Consider the following 24,725-nt stretch of genomic DNA (forward strand, 5'->3'; position numbering starts at 1 on the left):
TGACTGTTTTGTGTAGGTTTGCAGAACTCTGTGCAAGTGTCTTGTGTCTTGCCTTGGGGTTCCTTAATTGCTGAGTGGTTCAGAAATCCCATTCTGTAGTTCTAGTACAGACTGGTGCAGCTGGGGGAGAAACTTGGTGGTGGAGGGTAACCCTGGTCAGGAAGCACAAGCCTCATTAAGGTTGACCATAAGGGAAAGCCAGTGCGTTTACTGTGCAGGAGGACCTTTCTATTTACGTCATCCAGATTGCAGAATTGAGGTTCTAAGGAAGAAACACTATAGATTTCCTGTCCTGGCACATCCACACTTGGTTACATTAGGAAGCTGTCCCTGCATTGTGCTTCTGGAAGAGATGACTGCTACCTGCTTGTGCAGGCTGGGCTGAAGGGGGAAGTACTCTCTGGGCTACCAGTCTGGGGCTAGGTGTGGGGAGTAGCCAACAAGCCTTCTGCAGGTCTTGTTAAGAGAAAAAAAAAATAAGTGACTGGGAAGAGTGTGTGTGTGTGTGTGCTAGGAAAAAATGCAGCTCTTGCAAGTATTTCTTTGAGAGCCTTATCACTGAGGCAGGAAGGATGCAACTGACAGTACGTCAGGCATGTGAATTTCATTCTCTGCCTTCCCTGGGTGAATAGAGATGCCAGCCTCAGCTTCTTGAATGTGCAGGGTATTAAAATCTATGCTTGCATAAAGCAGGGGACTAATTAATAGCTCAGATAGTATTGCATTACATTTCAAGGCAGATTCAAGTGTTTCATGTCTCTGGTGCTGATGAAAGGTGCTGCGACAAGAATCCTGATGCTGCTTCTCGCCTGTGAGCAAAGCAGGTCCACGTGAACTGTGGCAATCCCCCTTGCTCCTCCCATCGCACACTGCCTCAGTGATAGCTGAGAAGGAACGTCAAGCTACTGCCACGAACTGGATTTCTGCCTTAGCAGCAGGTGTGGTTTGATAGGGACGAGAGAAATACCACGCGTGGCTGAGCTGCTTCCCTTGGACGTGGTGGCTGGTACACTGTTCAGGTAAGTGTGAAAACTGAGTCTGTGCATCCTGTGCTGGGTTTGCTGAGGTCTTTAGCATAGCTCCTGGGCTTCTGGTCCTTGTTAGGGGGAGAGGCTTGTGTCCAAAAGATAAGGGACAGTGGGAGCTCCCAGAGGATGCAGCACAGCAGGCAGCACCCACTGCTGCACCTCTGGGCTGTCATTGGCCTTAAGGGCCTGCCAGGGTGCTGCAGTTATGTTAAAATCTGCTGTGGGTCTATGCATATGTAAAGCAGGGACTGTTCTGGCTGTGCTTTCAGGGAAGGGAAGGGCTCTGCACAGCTATGATTACATTTTCTACTTTATTAGCAAATTGTAGCTGATTATTGGGAAGGAAAGAGAGACTGGTTATGACAGAGGGCAGGTGGCTAGCAGCTCTGGATCCTATTCCTAGTGACTCTTGACTGTGTCAGCTGTCTCCTGCAAAAGGTGTGACAGTGCTTGTTCAGTGGTGCTCTGAAGGTGTTTCACAGTCTTCCTCTGTTAAGTATACTTGCCCTGAATAAATTGGTGCTTCCTAAATGCAGTGTCTGGTGCATTAGTGATACAAAAAAGAGCAACCAGCGTGTAGGAAGCCCGTCCCTGGAGTGCTGCACTGCTCAGCTATTGTTTCCATTGCATTTCTTCACAACTGTTGTGTTGTAGTTCCATCACAGAAAGGATGTAAACTGAATGACATATGGGTTCAAAAACATATGCATGTTTTTCGATTGATCTTGAAATATAATTACATGTTCATTATCAGGCATTAAAGCTTGATCTTCCAGCAGTTGAGTCTAATCCTTGTCTTACAATCAGGCTGACTTCTAATTAGAAGAATAAAGCATCTCTGGTGAATGAAAAGGGCGGCACTTCTTTGTAAGATGAAGGGTGTGCTTGTAGTAGAAGAGCACAAAGAGAACTGGGGCAATATCAAAGCTTTCTTTTAGATGCTGTGAACTTGTTTATGCCACCTGTCTGTAAATGTGGGAACTGAAACTCCGGAGTGTCATCTTCACATACAGGCTATCTGCCTGATGCTGCATGAGGCCAGCAACTGACATTTTTGTTACTGCAGTAGGGACCACCATCAGTAAGTAACATGTTATCTGAGGTAAATACCAGGGGGCCCTTCCTTCTTCCTAAAAACAAGGTGAAAACCCATTTCTCTCTCCTGTTTACGCTGTAGGATTAGAGGAAGCCCCAGCAACAGAAGCCTTCAGAAACCTCCTGCACTCACCTTGAAATGTTCTAGCCTCCTGCCCCCATTACACTGAGGGCTGACTTTGTTCTCATAGCCCTAAGAGCTCCCTGTGCACAGGCTGAATTTTCTGGTGATAATAATCACCATTATTCTTTCAGCATAACCCTTGGGAGAAGAGGGCATGTTGCCCTCTGAGGCATTTGGCCTTCTAGTGTGGTTCTAGGCTGTCACTTCCAGCTTTGTTAGGCCTTTTTAAACCAAAACAGGGCTCTACTGCCGTGTTGGGAATAACAAGCTGCATGCCAGGACATCTCCTTGTCCCATCCCTGTGCCCACTGTGCTGCTGTGGCCACAGCCTCCATGCCAGCAGGAGCCCAGAGAAGGGACATACCTCACAGTGAGCTGTGGGGAAGCACCATGCTCTGCACAGGGAAAACGTTCCCCTTCTTAGTGTGACCTGAGGGCAGCTAGGCCTGCAGCTTGGGGGGGGTTGGCGGGGAATGAGCCATCTCAGCCCAGAAGGTAATTTAATTAGGATTGCTTGTTTATTTATCAGTTCGCATTTCAAAGTTGTAGGGGTGACGTATGATTAATTATCACAGAGGGGCACCTCCCCAGAGGTGCAACGCTAACGAACATTCCCGTTTTGACACCACGGGTTTCTGCTCTGACCGAAGTACTTATTGCCAGCCGGAGCACGAACGATGTAGCGCAAAGATCGAGCTGCAGGCAGGCAAGCCGGAGCCAAACAGCACCAGAACGCCCGCGGGTGGGCCCAGCGGGCCGCCATGCCGTCCCTATGGCGACGGGGCGGTGCCGCCCGGCCGCCGGGCTCCCGCCCGCCGTTGCCGCAGCGACGGCGGCTGGGGAGGGAGTTTGGCCCTCGGTGGCCACCATCGGCGGTGACCGTTGCTGCGGGGTGGGGGTGGGGGGGCGCTGTTGCCATGGCAACACTGCCGGCGCCGCGCCGGGTCGAGCCGCGCTTTGAGCGCCAGCGGGGCCTGGAGGGGAGGGCCTGAGGCCACAGGGGGCCTCCATTGGTGGGATAAGGGGTAACGGCTTTAAACTAAATTTAGATTACGCGTTGTGGAGAAATTTGTCACGCAGACAAAGGGCGGTGAGGCCCTGGGACAGGCTGCCCAGAGAAGCTTGGGGGTACCCCAACGTGGGGCGTTGAGGGCCAGGTTGGGTGGGGGCCCTGGGCAGCCTGAGCTGGTGGGGAGGGAGCTGGACGTGGATGGGCTTTAAGGTCCCTTCCAACCCAACCGTTCAATGAAACTGAAGAGCTGAGATTCCCTAAAAACTTCTGGTCCCTCCTGAAGCTGAGTGCTTTTAATTCTTACTTCATAATTCCCTGAACAGAACAGGAGCTGATTCAGGATCTTCTGAAACAGGGTTGTTAAGCTAAACTGACAGTATCTCTTCAGCCACAACTGCTTCATGCTATGATAGAAGAGGTTGAACTTACGCTACCCTCCTTTGTTATATGCATCATAAAAAAGAGCAGAAATTGTCGAGAATGTGTTTTGTTAAAGGCACAATTCAGCTTTGTACCTTTTAAAACTGTATGACCATAATTATGGTCATATTATGAACACGTGTAGGAGGAATAGTTCTTTGGGCCGAGCATGTCCTAGAGTAAGGTAACCTCTGTTACAAACTTAGCTATGTGTCACTACCCAGAGCGAAGGAGTTTGGGAAGGAAGGGGCTTTTCCAAGCAAAGAGGTTTGTGTCTCTCCTGAGCAGAGGTTGTCTGTATGCAAGTTTGCAGTAAAAGTACCCAACCTTATAACTATTCTTTCCTTGTAACTAAATCTTGACTAAATTTTGAGGCTTAAAAGTACAACACGCTTGTCAAGCATGGAACAAAGAGTTGTGAGAAACAGAACTATGTGTGAGTACATAACTGAGAAGTCAACGATGCTCATCAGAATATAACAGAAAAGGTTAAGCAGCAGCTGTTGGATGTTACAAAACATATGACAAGATACTTAGGCAGAGTGGAGAGTCCAGCACAACCCTTCCTGTCTGGAACAGCAGGGCAGATTAAACAGCCAGAGCTGTCCCACTGTTCTGGGGACATCCTGGCTGAGAGCTAATTCCTGCATCCCATGTTGTGCTGCCATGTGCTTACTCATATAGAGATCCTTTAGTATATTGTGAGGATGCAAAGTAATTATATGTGGAAGTGGCAAATTCCACATTACAGCAAAGGTAGCAAAGAGGAAAGGAACTTTTGAACAGCTTCCTTTTATGTTGCTTCTATAAACAAACAGAACCTAATTAGGGAGTGAATGATGAGTGGCTAAAACTGTAAAAATAACAGAATCAGCTGTCTGGTCTGTGTCTCCACACCCCCTCAACCCTTTCCTGTCTTTAGATGGGAGTGAGTGATTCCAGGCAGGCACCCTGGCATCCAAACAGAAGCCATTGGCACCTATGTGGTGTGCAGTCCGAAGTCTGTTTAAAAGATTCTATCTTTATGGTGGCTTATCTTCAGTTTTGTCATGAGTTTGACTATATCCAGCTTGATTAACTGGCAACTATTTTCCATTGTTACTCTTTTCAGTCATTCAAACCATAATGGAATCCTTTTTCCAGCAGTCTCAGATGGTGTCAGTCTGACTTCCTGACCCCAAGTATTTGTGGATATAACATGGTATGAATGCTGGCTGCTTGTGTATGTTTGGTGATGGTAGCAGAAGGCTCCGGCCCTGTCAGTGAATGTCTTCTCATTTTAATAAAAGCTTTTTGATGGCTCCTTCTCTTTTAAGCCATGGCATAGATCTTCTAGAGCTTGTGAATCCCACAGCTTTGTAATGTAACTTTAAATAGGTTACAGTTTATTTAAAGGAGAGGGTGGCAGGCAGGTAAAGAGCAACACGTCAGATGTAAAACCCGCCTGGGAGCATTGAGAGCTCATAATACTTCTAAAAATGAGAGAATGGTGATCTCTTTGTTAAATAAGGAGTTAGGAGATTTTGTGTTCTTGTGTAAAGTCTTTAAGAGAATGCTGAATATGTCATCTCGCCTTGTTTTGACTCAGATCTTCCTCCTACTAATTAGAGCTGGAAAGTCCAAAACCATTCATATTTATAAATCATCCTTAGTTCTGAGGTGCCGTGGCAATGCCTTACATGGTTGTACTGATACTGCTCACAAGTTTGATGTGGGTGGCATGGGAGATAGCCATGTTCTGTACTGGAGTTTTAAAACACTTTTTCCTTCTTTCATAGCATTACTCTACTATAGCACCAAAATGAGTGAAAATGAAGACCAAGGTGGTCTGGCAAACATGGATAATTTAACAGAAAGAGAAGAATATGAGGATGACTTTGAAAAAGACCTTGAATGGCTAATTAATGAAGAGGAAAAGGAAAGCCTTGGTGAAAGAGAGGTATTGGTTAAATTAAATGTTAGTTTTCTTATTTAGAAGGCCAAAAGAGTACATATTAGGAATACTAAGCACTAAATTCGGTGTGCTTTGAGATGTATGGGTATGCTCCCTGAATTTTGACAGGGAAGGTTATTTGGAATGACAGCAGAAATTAATCCAGTGACCTGGTTAGTTTGCTTACAATTGTCTTAAAACAAAAAATTGTTCATTGCAAATGTGTTTGGTACAAAAGTAATTCTGCTTCCAGTGCAGGCTCCTTTGAGTACTTGTGCAGCACATTGCTCTGTTTTCACATTGTCACTGATTGCTTCAATGCTCAAGCCATGGTTAGTTAAGCTTTCCATAGATATATACATGGAGAAAATGTTATTAGTGCCAAAAAAGCTATTTAAGTTGTTCTCTATTTGATAGCCTCTTTTAAAATATATGTAGCTAGTACTGCTTTCCTCTTTCACTCTTTCTTTTTTGTTTCTTGGATACTATTCTTTGTTGAGAGAATCAGTTGAGATAAATAGCTTATTTTTCCAGACTCCTGAAGAGGCAGAAGACGACATTGAGGGGAAAGATGTTAAAGTTGTGGCGACCTTTGAGGAAGACCATGAGAAAATGGAAAACAATCCAGATGAGCTTTCGGAAGGAGGCATAGATGTGAAAGTGAAGCCCTGTGAGGAAGAAAGTTTGGTATCTGGATCTGACGTGAAAGAGGGAGACCAGGTTTCTGATACTGATAGTGAATGCTCTATCCAGGAATCCAAGCTGGAAAACCAGCAGGAATTGGATGAGGAAGTAGATGAAGAAATAAAGCGTTATGTCTTGGAAAAGATTGAGGAAGCCAACAAACTGCTGGAGAATCAGGCTCCTGTGGGTGAGAACAGAGAGCGGAAATTAAAATTTAAGGATACGTTGGTGGATCTTGAAGTTCCTCCTCTTGAAGATGTAGAAGTTTATAAAACAGACCTTGCAGGAGGAGGTGATGTTTCAACCAAGCTGTCTCAGTTGCATATTTCTAATGAAACGGGACCGGAAAGCGCATCGCTTTCATTGCCTGCTGGCAAGAATGAGGAACAGAAGAATGGTAAAGTCCTGGTGGAAAAAGATGGAAAGTTTGAACTCTTAAGTTTACGTGATATTGAAAGCCAGGGCTTTTTGCCCCCAATAAGTGTTTCTTTCACTGATATTGAAACTCAACGTACATCTCCAAAATCTTCTCACCTCAGTTCTTCTGGCACTGTCTCTCGAATGAAGGAAGTACGTCCAGTAAGACCAGGCATACATTCTTTTTCTCCTGCTGCAGAAGAGTGTGCCTTTTTGCCTAAGCCTCCATCTAACCCTAAACATCGCCCAAATTCTGCTATCAATGCTGCAAGAGGCCTGGGAAAACGGAAGACTCCACCAAGAGCACAGTCTGCAAATGTGCCCTTGAGAAGTTCCACTTACTGCCTTTCTCCCAGACAAAAAGAGCTACGGAAGCAGTTAGAACAAAGGAAGGAAAAACTGAGGAAAGAGGTAAAGATACAGAGGGAACAAGCAGATCACAGCAACCATCACATTCCTCTGCCTCATAAAGGCCACATGTTCACAGCATTTACTCTGTTCTTTCATGATAAAAGAGGCAGTAATAATATTAATTCTCTGAAGTTTGTACAGAATCTCTTAAAATTCCTTTCATTTTCTTAAAACAAGCCAAAACCCAACAGAATTACAGATAATGGCATAGGATTATACCTTGCTCACAGGAGAATCAAAATATTTATTTAATCAACCCCTCATAGATAGGCTTTCTTTTGCTTTATTGTACTTACAGCTCTTGCTTATTGACTCTCTCTAAATTCCATTGCAAACCCACTATTTACTGAAACATTGTACATGGTATCACATTTACGCTGCAGTGTAATCTGTGGAGAAAGCTAACATAACCACAGTCATGCAGGTGCATGTTTGGGTGCTGATGAGGCAGGTAATAGACAAGTCTCATATGGAACAGTGTTTAGTCATAAAATAGGACTTTACGTGGGACAGTGACTCAGAACTCTGAAGAGTGCGCACACTTAAAACGTATGAAAGACTTCATAAGGAGCATGCCTTGTTGGTTGTGTGAGATGCGTGCAGGTAGCATCACCTTGAATGATAATGTAACAGGATACCTTTTTCTCCCATAAATATTTTGCATGGGTGAGTGTTGTAGTAAATTTTCTTAATGGGTTTGTTGCAAAGTGGGACTTTTTCCCTTTCTCTCTGAATGGATATTATTTTTCCTTATTATTTGGTTTTACGTGCTTGCTACACAGAGGACAAAGGGAAGAAAATATTCCCATGGCAGAGGTTGTTATGTCTGTACAAAACAGTTAAAAAAAGGAAAGAAAAAAAAAAAGAGAGTATATTTTAGAAAATCAAATCGCTGTCTATTGAGGACATACATACCCTCAAAATTTAATTATTTCCTCAGCTTCTTATTCAGAAAAATATTTAATAGCTGAGCCAGCTTTTGACAGCTGCTAACAGGAGCTTCATAAATCTTTAGTGGAGTCTTTTTAAACATTAAATACCTGTTTAAAGACAGGTATTGCAGAAAGGAAAAAGGTAGCTTGTGGTGTGTTGCAACTTGTTTTTCTACTTAGGAGTTAATATTTTACTTCTTTTAAAGAGCAACGTTTCAGTTCACAAATTCTATGTGGAAATAATAATGGTCCCATTTAAAAATGTTCATTCCAGACCTGACAGGTAGTACGGGTTCTGCCCAAACTGCTCACGCCCCTCCAGGGTTCCAGTCAGGTGCTTTAAATATAAGGTTACTGACTAAGAAGGTCATGGAAGCACCTACCCGTTGGCTGTGCCATAATGTTCTAAAAGAGCTGGCTAAGCAGTTTTGAAGTCCTTTCGATGCATGAAAATATCTCTAGCCTGCTTTATTTGGAAAGTTTGCTGAGGCGTAGATCAGTAACGAGGTGTATGAAAAATGATGAGTTACGAATGTGTTAATTTTGTATGTGTTAATTTGTACACAGAAGACTAAATCTCTTGACCACATACTTCACACATTTAAAGTAAATAGTATGATGTCCATTATTAGGCTAACTGTGCGCTACATCTCTGTTGGCCAATTTATGAAGGAGTTAAGAATGTAGCACTTAATTTCTTCATTCTTGAAGGAGAACAAACGCATGATTGATTTCACAGGCATGAAACATTCTTGACGTTATTGGAATCCATCTGCTTTATTTTGGGTGGGTTTCTCTCAGTAAAGAAGCTGTGCATAGGTGGGAAGATATCATCCATTTGCAGGAAGACAATTGCAATGAGTGGGAAATGTCCTCATCAACTTTCTGAAGCATTGTTTGAAATCTTTTCTCCTATTTGTACATACTTGTTGGCTAAAGTGTGATTGATAACCAGAAGAAAGTTCTCAATTTTGTAAATATCAGTTCATTTTGTGAGCTTTTGAATGGTGCTGTGAGCTATTAATACGTCCCTAAGTAAGCATATTACAACTTAATGCCCAGAAAAAAATTTCTTATTAATAAGGTAGTGCCAGCATTCCAATAAGTAGTTAAATATCCTTTTGGATTTAGTGGTCTCTCAAGTCAGAGAGTTTCTTTATTGTTTAAAATGTATCAGTTAACTGTGATTGCCTTCAAATCAGCTCAGCTGGGCAGATGTCCATTTGAAAGTTCTGACCTGTTGCTTTTGAAATGCTCACAAGTCGAGATGTACCATGGAAATGATGGTAATTACAAAAGGCAGTTAAATTGAGGGTATCTATTTGTAACCTGATGCAACAGGGAGGTGCTTGGACTAGTCTTTTCCTAAAGATTGTGCTAACTAGCTACAGTCTGGTTATCTCTTTCTTATCAATATTTTTGTCAATATAATTCAAATTACTCACTTATTGTCCATTGTGACAATAAGGCCTCTGCAGATTAAGGCAGTCGGTTCAACAAGTAAAGTTTTATTCGCTCTTAATTTCATACAAGGAAGAAGAAAGGAAAAAAGAGCAAGAAGAACAGAAGAGAAGGGAGAATGAGATGGTGTTTAGAGCTTGGTTACAGAAGAAGAAAGAACAAGTGCAAGAAGAAAAGCGAATTCGTCGTGCAAAGGAGCTAGAAAACTTGAACAGCAAAGTAAGGTCACCGTAATGTAGGACTGGGAGTCATACTGATCTGCTTCCATTTGTAAGCCTATGTTCTTAGCTAAGTCTACGAAAATGGGCAGTGATGGGAATATTTTTTTTGTCATATTGTTTGCAGGGAAGAGCTAGATTGACTTGCACATTCTGGATGGTTCTGCCTGGCAAGTTGGCTGGTGTCATACAGGCTCCATTTGTGAACTCATTCACAATAAAATCACAGGAGATGTAGTGATGCCCTTTTTTAGCAAGTGGATGACTTCATTCAGCCCAGCTGTGAGCAAGCCAGAAAACCCTTTAAGCTTATTCCATCATACTTACCATCAGAACTTGTTGGCAATCAGCATGTGGCCTGACCAGAAAATGATGATTCAGATACTCTGAAGTTGTTCTATGTTGCAACAATGAGCTGAAAAAGCTACATTCTGTAGTTTTTTTTATAACATGCTGCTTTCAATGCTTGCTCGTGTATTTATTCCACATGTAAGCAAATGTCCATATGCTATGAGTTTGTCTAATGTCAATGGGAGATGCCAGCGGAGTTCCGAAATTATAAGAGTACAGTTAAGGTGAAGGTTGTTTAATGATGAGCCCTGTGCATATGTCTTATTTAAATAGGAGAGAAACAGGAATCCAGAAGAAGCATTCAAGTTATGGCTTAAAAAAAAGCACCAAGAACACATGAAAGAAAAACAAATAGAAATTTTGAGACGGCAGGAAGAGGGAATTACATTTTTTCCAAGGACAGAGGAATGCAACAGAGCTTTTAAAGAGTGAGTAGAATCCTATGGAATCCATTTTGAAAATGATGTAGTTTATCTACTCAAGACTGTCATTTTGTGGTACTTTGCTACTGCTGGCCTTTTTTTAATTACTATGTATTAGCTATTATAAATATGTGTATAATATATACAAAATTATGTCTCAATGTTGCAACAACATTGCAAAATATATCGGTGTTGTTCACTGTTGTGAAGTAGTTTGTCACAGCCTGAGCTGAACTAGCAAACTGCTTCTGCTGAAAAATGGAGATCCTTCCCTACCCCTTTTTGCCTGTTGTAGAGCAGTCTTGTGCTGATTCAGTACATTGAACAGGCACAAAGTTAATCTGTTAAAGCATTTTTTTAGTTGAATCAGCTCACCAGAAGGAGGGTTAGGGAAATGTGGGTGCAGCACCAGGAGTATTGGGATGAAGTAGTGCCTCCCATGTTTGGGACAGACAGGCTTTTAGATGGGCTTGGCCTAACACCTTTATCCTGAAGGACTAAGGGGCTCTATTTAAATGAGGCCAAGCCTCCTTTGAATGGGTGAAATAAAATTTTCAGTTTTATCTGTGACTCATGTTTCTCCCTCTACAGATGGCTAAAAAGAAAGAGAGAAGAAAAGCGAGCAGAAGAACTGGCGGCTAAAGAGACAGCAAGGCAGCTTAGATTAGAAGCTAGAAGAGCAAAGCAGATGCAGAACATCCACAGCATTAGCTCGGAGCCTAGATCTTTTCGCTTCAGAGACAATTACAGTTGAAAATTTGGAGGTAACCACTGAGTTCTTGGGGACAGCCCACTTAATTTTTATGCCTTGAGCTACTGCTCTTTATAGCTACTGACTTTGTGGTGTTTTTAAAGCTTTCTAGCAAATGCAGCAGTCCCCTTCATTGACAATGGTTTTGCTACTTATTTATAATTAATTTTGTTGAAAAGCCTGCTTTTATGCACAACTCAGGGATCGTCTTGGTTTGACCAAATCAAAATGAGAGCGAGATCTATTTGCGAGGGTGGCAAATATATATTTCCTTTTAAAAGGCACTTTATACTGAACTCCACCATGAATTCCTGGATGCAGGCTATTATTATGTTTTTAATTTATTTTATTTTATTCTGCTGCATTAATATTGCTATTTGCTGCTTGTGATGAGTGTACAACTTGTGGTGTTGGAAAATGCTTTCTGGAATCTCTGCCACTTTCTGTTGGCCTGTGGACCAGCTGTTCCTGCCTACCTGAAGGACTATTCTAACTCAGGGAAAGTGGTGACTAAAGGCTAATGTGTATGTGAACTTGCAGGTTTTTGGAACTTTATTTCTGTGAGTCAAACTGATGCATTTATATTTAGCAATTTTCTATTCCATGAAATGAAAGATAATGTAAATTATGACCTTTACCAATATCAAGGAAGCTGAATTCCTTGTGTACGTTTTCACGTTTGCTACATTTACTAAAATATACCACCACCTTGATATTGGGAGCTCTTGAGAGAGAATGTGCTGAAGTGACTGATGAAATCACAGTTATCTGCATGGAACACAGGGTCTGAAATGAGCTGTATTAAATCCAAAATTGTAACTTGTAAGCAAAGAAAATTTATTGTATTCTTCATGCAAACCAAAGCATGCCCAAGAATAGCAAGAACTTGTAACTTGCAAATTCTGTTCATGGTATGAGACTTAAAAGAAAAAAATGGGTGAAAGCAGCTACTGTAGAAACCCTTTTCTTATATTAGACACTACCTATGATAAATCTGGGAGTTAAATTAAAATGCTTATTTGCATCCTCCTGATTTTCCTCCGTGTTTGCTCCTCTGTTTCCTTGACGCCACCTGTCTTTGGATTTAGCAGGTAAGCTGCAGGAATATTTATCTGAACTCCCATCACAATAACAAAATCATAAAGTAAAAAAATATTTTTTACTAATACTTGTGCAAAAGTAGTGCTTATCTTCAGCCTCCCATAACACCCAGGAAGACTTGAGGGCAAGGAACGAAGTCTAATGCTAGTTTAGCTTTCAACACTGTGTACTGAAGGAGGTGTATCGGTGTTTCTTTTCTGAGGATCAACTACTTAACAGCATGACTGTAGAAGATGAAACAGGGAAAAGCTATTGTCTTACCTGTATGAAAATACAAGAATATCACTCACAGATTTCAAGGATCCATTTAAAACCAGTTACTAATTATGTGTTGTAGCTAGAGTCCACTCAAGCTCTTTTCCTCTTCTCCACGCTCTTTCAGAACTTACAGCTATAAAGAGTCATTGCATACACTCCTTATGACTAAATTTAAAAGGCTGAACATAGACTTGAGGACAGTTCATCGCCTTGGATAATATTAAAGAACCGTGGAGCTGACTATATTCTAATGACTTTTTGATTATTATTATTTCTTATTTAAAAATATAGCACTTCCTTTGCTTTGGTATAGTCTATATATACTTCCCTCCAAAGATGATGAATTCATTAAGATTTGCTAATAAGATTGTCAAACTTAAAAGAGTCAGGGGGATCTCTATGCTCTACAAATTGGACCAGCATAAAGTCTTTGGTCTTGCCTTTGTAGAAGGAAGTAGCTTTTCAGACTGAAAAGTAGTAAAGTACCCATGGAGTAAGGAAACCCTGTCAGTCCCTGACTTCAAGAGGCAGAGAGGCAGAAAATACAGGATTTCCAATTTTAAACCCACTCATAAGGAAAGAAACAGGAAAAAGGGAAGCCTGCTGAACACCAACTAGTGGAATTCTTCAGAAAGAGTGCGTGTGCAGTTGTAAACATCAGCCATGTTTTTAAAGGGCTATCAGCTCTCCTTGACAGTGATCGCAACAATTGAAAGTTATATCTTCATATCTTGTATATGGGTGAAACCTTCCAATGTTCTTCTTTGTAGAAAGGAAGGAAGAGGGAGAAGTCTCAGAAAAAGAAGCTTCTGTTGATGTTTCTGTACGTGCAGCCGGATCCAGTACACGTAGCACCTAAGGGAGGAAAAGCTGAGAATGAAAATCTACCTACTGAGCTTAATAGGATTTAACCTTCTGTAACAGCGAGGAAAGTTTTCTGCTCAAAAGCAGAGTTTTTCAACTTGATTTCAAACAATACATTTCTCATTTATGTTGTGCTTATTCTTCCACGTTTTTGATTTTTAAACACCAGACAGCACTATTTGCAGGGTTTCCCCCTGCAAATCATTTTTAAATTCAATATGAAGCGGTTGCCACAAAGCAAGGCTTTTCTCTCTGAAAGCATGACCCTGACCCTGTGCTGTGTTGAAAGACTGAGTTATATGAAGGGTTCTTACCCTTTCAGCCATTTTCTCAGCAGGTGTATTGCAAAACTCCACAGCTGTTGAAGTCTTCTTTGGACTGCTAGTTCCAACGTTTCCAAGAAGATGTGAGCTTACAGCTTTGGCTAGTTTGCAGTTCACAGAGGCTAGCTCTGTTGTAGTGTAAGGCTGGGCACTGGGATAGTACGTCTGTTGTCTCCCCCACTGAAGAGAAACCATCAGTTCCTCCAGAAGCCTGCAGAGAAAGGAAAAAGTCCTAGTGGGTTTCATATTCCTTACTATCAGCACACATGCTTCAGTGGAATCTTCCCCACATTGGCCGTACAAGTCAAATGTTAATCAAAAAAGGTTTAAGTATTTATAGCAAGGAGACAAAACAGGTGGTTCTCACAGGCAAGGCCTCACCAATGCAGAATTTTAATACCGGTAAAAATTAAAAGACACTCGTCAGACTGAGCATTAAAAAGTCACTGCAGGTAAAAGAATCTGTTAGTTTTGGAAAGAGAAGATTCTTGAAGTTGAGACAGTAAGCGATAAACTATATAAAGTCTGCAGATATAAGAGATGTTAGCTCCACAGTATATGGACCCTCAAGAACTCACACCTCTATGGAATGCCGAGGAAAGAATTAATGCTACTTTGGCTTTCAACTCTGAGAACGAAAAGCAGCTATACTAATCAGCAGCATATGTTTTTTTTCTTACATGTGACAAGAATAGGGGAAAGTTATTCGATTCTGCTCCAGCCCAGAATAAACCGACAGAAATGAGAAGTTTGTAGAGAGGTAATCTGGATTAAGAAAATCGTACTTTTGTGTATGAATCATTTCTTGGCGGAACTGATCACGTTCATTCAACAGATCCTGGATTGCAGTCTGTGCATCCCTGGTTTGACGCTGAAGAATTGCTCTGGTATTGGTTAGCTCATCAGCCATAACCCTGCAAAAGATATCTCCCATTAGTAATTTAAGTGAGCAGTTTGAAAGTCACCTTCACTGTACTGCAGACAGTATTTAATCAGCTCAGACTGAGGATTAAGCTGCCATTCCCCTTCCTTCCCCACGCAGGACCTGTCAACCTAATTACAGAGGACGTGTATTAAGAGCAATTTCTGTTCAACTACAGTCAACACAAGTGCAAAACTATATTACAACTCGCTGAGTTTAAACAATCTACTGCCACTCTATGCAAATGGGTAAGCGAGCATGGTGGACAAATACCCTGACACATAAAGCTGAACACATTTTGGTATTTACAGGGTTCTTGCAAGTACACTATAATCAAGTATTTTCAATCATTTCTGAAGATGACAGCTATTGCTGCATGCTGCATTCACTTCTTTGCTTCTCTCAGGGAGCTATACCTAGATGTCAAATGCTCCAGATACAAGCATGTGAGAGCTGCTAATGAGAAAGCCCTTGGGATATTTTGCTGTTCTATGCCAACAGACTTAGCACTGACCCCTGGAGCTGGTACTTCAATGCCTGAGATCCTGCAAATACCAAGAACAGAATGCATTTTAACAGCTACCAGTAAGAAATCTGAGACTTGAATGAATGAGAACCTTACAGTAGAAAAGGTGTTACTTTGATCACATCTCCACGCTGTTAAAAGTGTTACTGGAAGGGGCTCCCTTCCAGTGATCTTAGGAGTCACATTAATGCTGAAGAAACAAGTTAAGGTAGGATAGCAATGCTTGCCTGGATGGTACTATCACAACTGCTTATCATTCACTCAATACATCAAAACTGCTGAATACCAGCAACTTAAATGGAGGGGATCATACATTCCCATTTCCCTGAAGCAGTAAGTCTTTTTCCTAATATACATTAAGCATCACTAGTTAAAATGCAGTGAGTTATACATGAGTACAGTAGAAGATTAAAATCCTAACACTATTTGCAGATCTGGCAGATCATCTACATGTGGCAAGTTAAAAGTGTAATCCCTTGTCAAATGAGACTGACATTTAGACCAGCTTAAGATTTGCTCCTAACTCTTGCAACGTATTAGTTTGAGTACAGAAGTAACCGTAGGGCTCCTAGCACTAACACAACCAACATTTAATGAGGAGGTCTCCCTATTCTTCCATTCTCAGCTGCTGTTTTTAGTAGAACCCTGGAAAATTAATGAACTTTTTTTTTAGAAATTGATGATTGGATCATGCTTTCAGCTGTTCAGGAAGATATTTTTAAACCCTAAACTGGACACAGTTGATCAGAAATAATAACTTCTCTTACGTTAACAAGAACTGGAATTAACATTTTAGGAACATTAGGATCCACTCTGATACTTTTAAAGGCAGAACTACTGAGATTTACAAAGAGCTTACTTTCTTTTTACCTCTTCTACTGATTGAACCTTCATAGTAAGGGTCTTACAATAGCTGTTGTAGTTGCCTTCTGCATATATACGTACGTTCCCAAGTGCTGCAGTGGGTGCATATAATAAAAGCCTACAGAAAAATGGTGCTTTAAGTGGGAATACCTGCTTGCTAGGAATTTGCTTCGCCACACGTCACACTGTATAGACATGCGCTCCAGTTGTTCAGACAACTGAGACAGATTCCGGCCCAAGACTTCATTTTCTAGGATAAGCTGATTTTTCTCACGAGCCATCCGTTCAAAGTGATACTGCAGATCATCCCCAACAGAAGCAACAAGAAGTTTCTTCAGCTCCCGATTCACCTAGAATTAGACCAAACTATGTGATCATTACCAATATAGACTGAAACACTTTCTACTTTTGTATGCAGTGCAACTTAGGCAACTTATTTTTTTGAAATGTGCAGTTTCTGTTTCTAGAATGGAATGCACCCAAAGGAGAGGATAATAAGCCTCACAATCCGCTCCAGTGAGACAAACTTAAGAGTAATACACGAATGCATCTGATGCATTTCTACTCTCTAATTTAAAAGTTCAAAAAGAAAACAAGTTGTGTCAAAGCTTCAGTGTCACAGCAGTAATCTTTGATTTTATTCACAAACTAAATAAACAAAAGCAGCTCAACTGTGTGAGAAAACAAACCCTTTCATTTCTTACCTCTGTCTGTATACGTAGCTGATTAGAGAGACCTTCTTTATCCTGTAACAACCGCTTTTCTGAATTCTTCAGCTTTTCAATTGCATTTTTTAGCTCAGTCTGTTCTTTCTTGGGATCTGCAGTTCCATCTGACTGATGGAAAGCATCTCCTTTGTGTCCCGCCGATTTAGCTACTTTAGCATTTTTAGTTGCAACAACATGGGTGATAGCTGCTTTGGGGACTAATATACGCACGGCTTCAACTTCTACTGATTTATCGGCATGTATCTGCCCTAGCTGGAGAACTCCAGGACTCAGCGATGAGACTGCCTTTTTTTGTGGGCTGTGGCGGACCTGATGGTTTGTAGCGCTGGCTCCAGCGCTTACTTCCAGCGATTCACCCATCTGCTCTGTTTCCATGCCATCTCCAGGTCCTCGGATGGGTGACGAGGCATAGTCAACTACAATTCAGAAATAGCACAGGAAGTTTACCATCTGACTGTCATTGCAACTCTTCCCTTCGTTTACGTACTTCAAAGGTGAAAGTTTTAATTTTACACTGCATGCACAAAACAGTCCCTTGCAGCAGGAGCTATCAAGCATAAATTAGAACCTAGAAAGCCATTACTCAGGTATGCATTGCTAATTATGACACATTCGTTGATAAATTGTACTAATTTCCACCACATAATATTAGGTAGATGCAGATATGATCAAGAAGTATTAAGGAGAAAAACTTCTGACAATGTTACCTATGGACTGACAGCAAACTTCAGCTTTTGGGAGCTGACAAAGATCACAGCAGTCCTATTTAAAAATCACTGATGCAAAGCTGCTATTAAGCTATATAGCTACTAACACCATAAGTTTAAGAGGCTTTAAGTACTACAATGTGTTTTGAAGTAATGATTTAAAAAAGCCAACATATCAGTTGCGCTTCATTTTTAATCAATAGCTCCCAGTATTCCCAGTAAGGCTGCATTCTGCTCTAGATTCCCAAACATGCCTGAAATTCACTTTGCTGAAGTTCATTAAGTTTTTGGCTGAGTTAAATGCTATAGTAAGGCTTCCTCACAATGGGTGGGGCAGGACAGCTTCTCACAACACTGCTACCCATACTGCCATTATTTCTCATACTGCAGGCCATACACCTGCATCCTCTGTCCTATTCCCAGCACTGGATTTCAAAAACACAACAGCGTTATCATTACAGTGCCAGCAATTTCTAAAGACCAGAGAGGGCTATCAAACAAGGGTATAGACATGCAACTGCACGAATGACAAACGTGATTTTCCAGGCAAAACCACATTAGGAGATCTAGTTTAATTAGCTGCTCCTTTCGTGCAGTTAAAGAAATAAGACCTTAGAATTCAGGTTAAAGACCTTTTAATCCAGTCTGCTCAGCCACCACACCAACCACCTACCTTTTTCTAGAGACGTCATTTTCTTGCTGGCAGTCAGCTCTTCTTAACTACGTAATCCTGAGGAGGAAAGGAGGGAAGGACATCTTCAGCAAGTGAAGCTAATCTTGGGTTACCCTATTTTCTAGCACAGCCTCTAAAGTTCAGTTCAGCGGCACACCGATACGCCGTTTACCGTGAGCTATAAGCTCTACATAATTCAGAAGGCAAAAAGCCCACGCCAAAAGAAATGAAAAAACAAACACGCCTCCGAGACCCGCGAAGTTAAAAGACAGATAGGAGACCTCTGGCGCGTGCTGCTTCTCTCACCGAGGGCCGGGCTTCAACTTCCATCCCTTGCTCTTCCAGTTTGCATTCCCCAAATTACTCCTTCCCCTCTCCCTCCTTTTTGCAGAGCCCTCACCCCACCCTCTACAACTCCATCACGCTCCCTCCCGCCCGGCGCCGCTCTCGAGCTCCGACCCCAGCAGCCCCCCCTCTACGCGCAGCCCCCAGACGTTACCAGCACACCCATCCGCAGACCCCGCACCCGTCACCTCCGCCGGCGCCGCTGCCCAACTTCCGCTTCCGGCCCGAACCGCCTCGCGCCCAGCGCCGGGCGGGGCGTCGGTTGCCAGGGCCGCGGGAGGCGAGGCGGCCGCCGCCATGGTGAGCGCCGGGGATGGGGTCGGTTGGGTGGGCTCCGCTCGGGGCTAAAGCAGCGGGGCGCCGTCCCTCTTCGGGGGCACTCAGTAGAAGGGGCTGCGTGGTCTGTTGCCATAGGTCCATGACTTAATTATGACTTTTATTAGTCGCTGTTGTGTTTATTCTTTTCCTTACTGCAGGAGGTTACTGGTTCAGTGCTTGATGGGTATAAATCGCATCCATTTCTGTGGCTTACTCGCTACAGAGCTTGAAGGTTATCACTTCACAATTTTCTTTCTTCCTCTTATTGCAGACACTTGTCCTGATGTTTTCCTGCTCACTGCTCATGCACACTCAGATCTAGTTTTTGCCGTCTGTAATTTTCTCTCAGTGTGGTGTCTGACCTGCATAATATGTGCCAGCTGGGGTTTCACTGCCACTGTACAGAGCACAATACTTGTTTCTTGTGTCTCAGTTACTTACAGTGCCAAATGAGCTTTCTTTTCCCCTGTTCCTGGCTGCATTCTCCTATCTGTGATCCACTGTAACCTTCAGGGTTTTTTCCCTGTGTTTTTTACTATTAGTTTTTCTCTGGGTATATGAATTTATTTTCTTGGTTGACATTGTAATAATTTGCAGCCATCTCTATGGGATTACAGAATTTCAGGCCATTTCTCAGAAGGTCAAAATCATGTTGAGCTCTGTTTACCAGAGTCTCTCCCAGCAGTCTCTCCCAGCTTCGTGTGAGCCTGGATTCTGAAAGTGCGCTTCTCTGTTTCATTTGCCAGCATGGCAATGAAATGAAACATGACATGAAACCAGGTGTGTGACAGAACATTTTGGAACCTCACTTGAAGTTGACTCACAGCTTGCAAGAGAAGCATTCCTAGTTACTTCTGCATATGGTGCTTGTAACTGTGCTTTAATGTAGGTCACAGTTCCCCACTCCACTTGCCAGAACGTGGGGTGACTTAGGTTGGAAGTCCTATCAAAGCCAAGTGTGTCACATCAGTGGCTTCTCACTTAGCCCCGCTACTGTGTCTGAAAGGGAAAATGGACGTGACAGGATTTTTTCTTGTCACATTAACGTTATCTACATTGCATAACCATTTTGTCTTCAGAGGTGCTCATTGATTTTCTAATAACTCATTCTGTTATCTTCCAAAGCCTGCAGTTGAGTGAGCTGTCCCAGCTTTGTTCTCCTCCAGTCTCTGAGGCTGTTCTCAATAAGTGCTCAACAGTACGGGTGGGTTGAGGTTTCTGTGGCTGCTGTCCTTAGTGCATCAGGGACCACTTCATGTGCTGACACGAGTATGTCCAATACTAACTTCTTTAAACTCTTCTTTCTTTCCTTGTTTTGTAGTTATGTGCCCTGGTTTAAACCAGCTAAATTACCTCTCTGGTTGTAATCTGCTTCTGTGAGTGCTGCAGTAAGATGAAATTTTGTACTTCAGTTTCCTCTGCATTCTGCCTGCTCACTTCCCCTGTAACACAATGGACTACTCTCTTGATTTTCTCTGGCATTTCATGTATTTTTGAATCCCATTTCATAATTCCTTACCTACAATGCAGCTAGTTTTCCTACTCATGCACTCTGCATCCTGCCAGTTTTCCTAAAACATAGTAAGAATGCTGTGGTAGCAGAAAGATGTTGGGAAAGCAGATGTGGGACAGTATGCTACCCAGTGAGGTAGGGATACAGCATGTGAGAAGTGGATACTGTAGCCAAAATGCTAAGTCATGGCTTGAAGCAGTGATTGAGCACCTGGTAGGAAGGCAGGGCCAACCCAGAGGAGCTCAGGTGTATGCAGTGCACCTGATTGACTAGACAGGGTGGAGCCAGTATCCACCCCTTCCCAGAACTCATTTAAGGGTTGGCAGTGGATGTAAGGGTATCTTGCTGGAGGTTGCTGCATTCTTGAGGCCTTATAAGGGTAAGCATATTCTTTCCTTTATTTCTGGGCTGTTGCATTTGAGCAGATCCTCATTTGCTTTAGCTAGTACCTTGCAATTCTGCTGTTGTTGCTGTACTTTCTATCGTGCTATAGATACATTTTGAAACTGTGACTTAAAGCATCTGATTCAACTCGTGTTTTTTAAAACACCTTATTCTCAGAAAGATGGCGTTAAAAAATAAATGACTCCTTCCTATGGATTTACTTTTTTTCTACAAGCTGGGATTAAACCTCATGAACCTACATTGTGTAAGTAATTAATTTTCTGGTAGAAAGCTTGGCATGCTCGTAGCACTGTGTCGCTTATAGTTAGCGTAAATTATGATGGTGTTAATTGTAATGTATATATCTGCTCAGGAAAATAACATAACTCCTGTTACAAGTCATGCTGTGGCCACAGAAAGAAAAACGTGGTAGCATATTGGAGCATCATCTTGAAAATATTAGTTTCTTTTTATTTGTGAGTTTGTTGCACTCTGTCACTTAAAAGCATTCCCGATGTAGAAATCTACCACTCTCCTGAGAAGAATGGCCTCTGTGTGCAAGGAGCTCGCCATGCAGGTACAGAGTCTTATTGCATTCGGGCTGCTCATAGGTGCAGTTCTATGCTTCTCTTTCCCTCTGTTCTTTAATACAAATATTCTTGCCACCACAGCTCTGATGACTGTAGAGTGCCTCACAAAGAATCTCTTTCCATCTTGCACATAAAGAACAGGTGGCTTAGTCTAATAGGATGTCATCTGGGTTTGATTTTGTGGATGTGGAAGCACATGGTTAGTGGAATTTAAGCTTCCAGCTTCTTTAGTTCTTTCTGTGAAATCGGGGAAACATCTGTGAAGTAGACTTTCCTGGGGTAGGTTGCCTGAGCTTGCAATCATGCCACGTTGACCACAATCTTGAGTATATCTGGAGATGAGAGGTTCAGTGTACTCTTCAGCATACAGTTTTTAAAACTCCTCCTGAAAAAGATGCTAAACCTTCCCTTGAGAACCACTTTCTTAATAGTTGCCACTACTTGCTTTTGTGGCCTAGAAACAAGGCTCAGTTTCACTGCAGGTGACCACCCTGATTTTTCATCTGCAGAGTAAATGGCTGGAGTCTTTCCATTATAAGCTGGCATGACACAAACATGTTTCCTGACATAATGGCTAACTCTCATTTGCAGCATTTAGTCATTGGGAAAGGTAAAAAGCATTGCACGGTAAGTCATCTTATGAGTATCAGAACTATGATGTGGCTTCTCTTTGAACTAATGTTTCCTAGTAGTGCTAGTTTTCTCTTGGGCTGGTAGGCTCTGAATGTGGCAGAAGGTATATCTGATAAAATAACAGTTTTTGGCTCTGTATGAGCCAAATGAAAACTGCTAGAAGAATATAACTTTCCTGTGAGATGTATCTGATTGAGCAGTGGGAAACAATGCTCCAGGAACTCATTTTGGGTTAGATACTGCCATCCTTATGACATGACTTAACTATATAAAATACCACTCTACATATATAAAGCTGACAGATTCAAAATCCATGGAATAAATTGCCTCCTACTCTAGCCAACTCTGAGCTGTGGCTTGCAGGAGCTGCCATCTCTTAAAAACAATTTTAGATGCAATGATAGCTCTTCTGACTGATGTGTCTGAAGTAGCTGATGGCATGAAAGGCGAAGTTATCTAGCATTACATAATGATAAATTCCGTTTTAATCTCCCTTTATTACCCAGAATTGTCACGCAGGATCCTTCAGATTACAGGTGCAGTTTTTAATAACTTTGGCACATCTATTCTGGTTGTATGGATTTGACTTCTTTTTTCTTTCAATACTGTCAGAAAGTGAAGAAATTCAGGAGTTACTCAGTGAAGCATTGCCAGGAGCATAAAGAAAAGTTGCCAATTGAAGGTTTGTGATTTAAAAAAAAAAAAATTATTGACAGAGTCAGTGGTTATTTAAAGTGTTGTTCCAAGCAGATTTCATGTGGATTAGACTTATACTTAAAAATGTTGTATCCGAGCCTTGAATTATTTTGAAAGCACATCAGGTTACCATAAGAAGCCCACAGGTCTGTGTAGTATCTGGAGAAACTCAGAAGTTCTGATGGATGTGACCCTTAGGCAAGAAGCAGCCAAACTGACAGTGAAAACATGGAATCATTGTTTAGGCTGGGAGGGTCTTGCTGGGGTAACCCAGTCTGACCCCCTTTCAAAATGGTTCTAATCAGCTCAGGTTGCTTTAGGCTGCATCTGGGTGGGTCCTGAATGTTTCAAAAGATGGAGATTCTGCTCCCCTGGGCCACCTGTCCCAGTGTTCATCCACCCTCTTGGTGAAAGGAAGAAAGAAATAGATCCTTACTGGAAACTCATGTGTTTCAGCTTGCATCCTTTGCTTTTTTGCTCTCAGACTCTGAGAAGGCTGGCCCTATCTTGGCAGTTGGGGAGCTGTGAGCTGCAGTCACTCTCACTTTTCTCAGCTCCATCTTGCATGCCTTGTTCTATAGTCTGTGGTGGTTTTGCTGGCCAGTGGCAAAATTCTGAAAAGCAGAAGGTTTTGCCTTTTTCTATTCATTTAATCCATGAGAATAGTGAGTCTCTGAAAAGGATTTTTGGCTGTTCAGTTAAATGTTTTAACTAAGTTCCTAAAAATAAAATTGCAGGGATTGATTGCATCCAGGTGTGATACTCTGTTAATCATTAGCTGACTGCTGAAAAATGAAGGTTGTGAGGAACACCTGTTGCTGTGAGCCTGGAGCCCTGGGGCTTTTTCCATGAGCATACCTACAGCTGTGGCCACTGTGAATAATCACTAAAAGTACTATTTCATGGGTGTAAGAACTGTGCTTGGCCTAATCCTCCTGAGCTATTTTGCCTACACCTGTGTCCTTACACAGATAGAAACTAGGTGTGCTGTGGTACCTAAGCAAGGTGCCAATCTCACCCTGAGTGCTTCTTGGTGGGTGGAACTCAGGAGTTCTGTCCCAGTCAACAAAATGGGGGGAAAAGACAACATAAAGATTGAGAGGAATAGATGTTCTACAGGCTGTTATTAGGGAGAGCCTAGCAAGTGTTTGAATGTGTAACGAGAATATCCCCTGGTAAGATGAGAACATAGAAAAGGTAGAAATTCTTTTTGTTTTTCCCCCTCTCATAGTAATACCTATAGATAAATGCACCTCCAGTATGAGGTTAGCTCCTTGAGGTTGCCTTTGCAAGCTGTCCTGGAGTAGGCGGTCCTGAAACTCCTCTAACACCATGTGGTGTTGGCATTGAAAGAACTTTATCACCAAGATTGTGGTGAGCCGTGCTTTATAATTTAGTCTCGTTTTATATAATCTCGTTTTATCAGCTCACTGATCTTTGGGGCAGTGTACTTAAGAGTGATAGCAAACATAGGTGGTTTCGTACCGATCGTTCTCAGGAGTTGAGGTTGTAATAAGGTGTTCATCCTTCCTTTGAACGCTAGATGGTGCTCCTGTATTTGCAAATAAGTGGCTATTGGAGATGCAGTCTTGAGAGCCTGTTATTCTCTAACTGCCTTATTCATTAAAAAAAGTCATGCTTTTTTCTGCAGAATATTCTGACATGCTTACAAAGAGAAGGTATACAGAGGTATAGAGATGGGAAGCAGGAAATGTGTGCATGGATACTTGAGGCTTTGTGCAGATTGTTTTATATGAGTGCCATGCATATTAAGGTATGGTCTTTCACTAAACATAGTAACCCTTCTGTTTTTATCCTTTCTGTATATTCATTCACCTACTGTAGTATCTAGGAGTTGTGGTCCTGGAGCAGGACTAAGTTATGCAGTGTGTTTTCTAGTTACCTAATTACAATGTTGGCCTTACTGTGTTTGTTCTCTGTTATGGCATGCTTCTTAACTGATTGGGCTGCAGCCTCTCAGACTGAAAATCCACAGTTCATTGGTGAGAAGACAGGAATTA

General features: G+C 42.0%; 3 protein-coding genes across 14 annotated transcripts in view; 2 read left to right on the forward strand and 1 right to left on the reverse strand.

Moving 5' to 3' along the window:
* Nucleotides 1-956: 956 nt before the first annotated feature.
* On the forward strand, nucleotides 957-12,292 carry CCDC181 (coiled-coil domain containing 181). Of its 4 annotated transcripts, XM_025143810.3 has the most exons (7): nucleotides 3,176-3,272; nucleotides 4,791-4,880; nucleotides 5,458-5,618; nucleotides 6,147-7,124; nucleotides 9,590-9,736; nucleotides 10,360-10,514; nucleotides 11,100-12,292. In XM_025143810.3, exons 3-7 carry the CDS (start codon nucleotides 5,481-5,483, stop codon nucleotides 11,260-11,262), a joined length of 1,581 nt encoding a protein of 526 aa, XP_024999578.2. In that variant the 5' UTR covers nucleotides 3,176-3,272; nucleotides 4,791-4,880; nucleotides 5,458-5,480; the 3' UTR covers nucleotides 11,263-12,292. The 4 variants fall into 4 exon arrangements, with proteins under 4 accessions (XP_015152156.2, XP_046761329.1, XP_024999578.2 ...); XM_015296670.4 differs by lacking the exons at nucleotides 3,176-3,272; nucleotides 4,791-4,880 and adding an exon at nucleotides 957-1,019; XM_046905373.1 differs by lacking the exons at nucleotides 3,176-3,272; nucleotides 4,791-4,880 and adding an exon at nucleotides 2,759-2,953.
* BLZF1 (basic leucine zipper nuclear factor 1) lies at nucleotides 12,073-18,778 on the reverse strand. Of its 3 annotated transcripts, none has more exons than XM_416590.8 (7): nucleotides 18,725-18,778; nucleotides 18,226-18,282; nucleotides 16,822-17,261; nucleotides 16,268-16,467; nucleotides 14,591-14,719; nucleotides 13,797-14,016; nucleotides 12,073-13,473 (listed from the first exon to the last, which is right to left on the reverse strand). In XM_416590.8, the coding sequence occupies exons 2-7, from the start codon at nucleotides 18,242-18,244 to the stop codon at nucleotides 13,288-13,290; spliced, it is 1,194 nt and encodes a 397-aa protein (XP_416590.1). In that variant the 5' UTR covers nucleotides 18,245-18,282; nucleotides 18,725-18,778; the 3' UTR covers nucleotides 12,073-13,287. The 3 variants fall into 3 exon arrangements, with proteins under 3 accessions (XP_416590.1, XP_015152192.1, XP_004938283.1); XM_015296706.4 differs by having other exon boundaries at nucleotides 18,532-18,778; XM_004938226.5 differs by having other exon boundaries at nucleotides 18,507-18,778.
* Nucleotides 18,779-18,808: 30 nt separating this feature from the next.
* Nucleotides 18,809-24,725, forward strand: part of NME7 (NME/NM23 family member 7) — an 88,095-nt gene continuing 82,178 nt past the window's right edge. For all 7 annotated transcript variants that reach the window (XR_006932331.1, XR_005839401.2, XR_005839390.2 and 4 more), the window contains exon 1: nucleotides 18,809-18,870. Coding sequence is in view for 2 of the 7 variants with exons in the window: in XM_025143821.3 (XP_024999589.1) it covers nucleotides 18,868-18,870 (3 nt within the window). In the remaining 5 variants the exon portion in view is untranslated. The remainder of the gene's footprint in view (nucleotides 18,871-24,725) is intronic.

This window comes from Gallus gallus, chromosome 1, assembly GCF_016699485.2.
Source record: "Gallus gallus isolate bGalGal1 chromosome 1, bGalGal1.mat.broiler.GRCg7b, whole genome shotgun sequence".
Classification (NCBI taxonomy): domain Eukaryota; kingdom Metazoa; phylum Chordata; class Aves; order Galliformes; family Phasianidae; genus Gallus; species Gallus gallus.

What these genes read in the sequence shown, in the direction of transcription:
- CCDC181 (XM_046905373.1), top strand. Translation starts at nt 2,806, where the DNA reads ATGATTAATTATCACAGAGGGGCACCTCCCCAGAGGTGCAACGCTAAC. An exon ending in AAAGATCGAGCTGCAGGCAG is followed by an intron (nt 2,954 to 5,457) that starts GCAAGCCGGAGC and finishes CTTCTTTCATAG; the next exon opens with CATTACTCTACTATAGCACC. An exon ending in TAGAAAACTTGAACAGCAAA is followed by an intron (nt 9,737 to 10,359) that starts GTAAGGTCACCG and finishes TTATTTAAATAG; the next exon opens with GAGAGAAACAGGAATCCAGA.
- BLZF1 (XM_416590.8), bottom strand. An exon ending in GAAATGATTCATACACAAAA is followed by an intron (nt 14,017 to 14,590) that starts GTACGATTTTCT and finishes CTTTCTCTGCAG; the next exon opens with GCTTCTGGAGGAACTGATGG. An exon ending in CTGAGAAAATGGCTGAAAGG is followed by an intron (nt 13,474 to 13,796) that starts GTAAGAACCCTT and finishes TTCCTCCCTTAG; the next exon opens with GTGCTACGTGTACTGGATCC.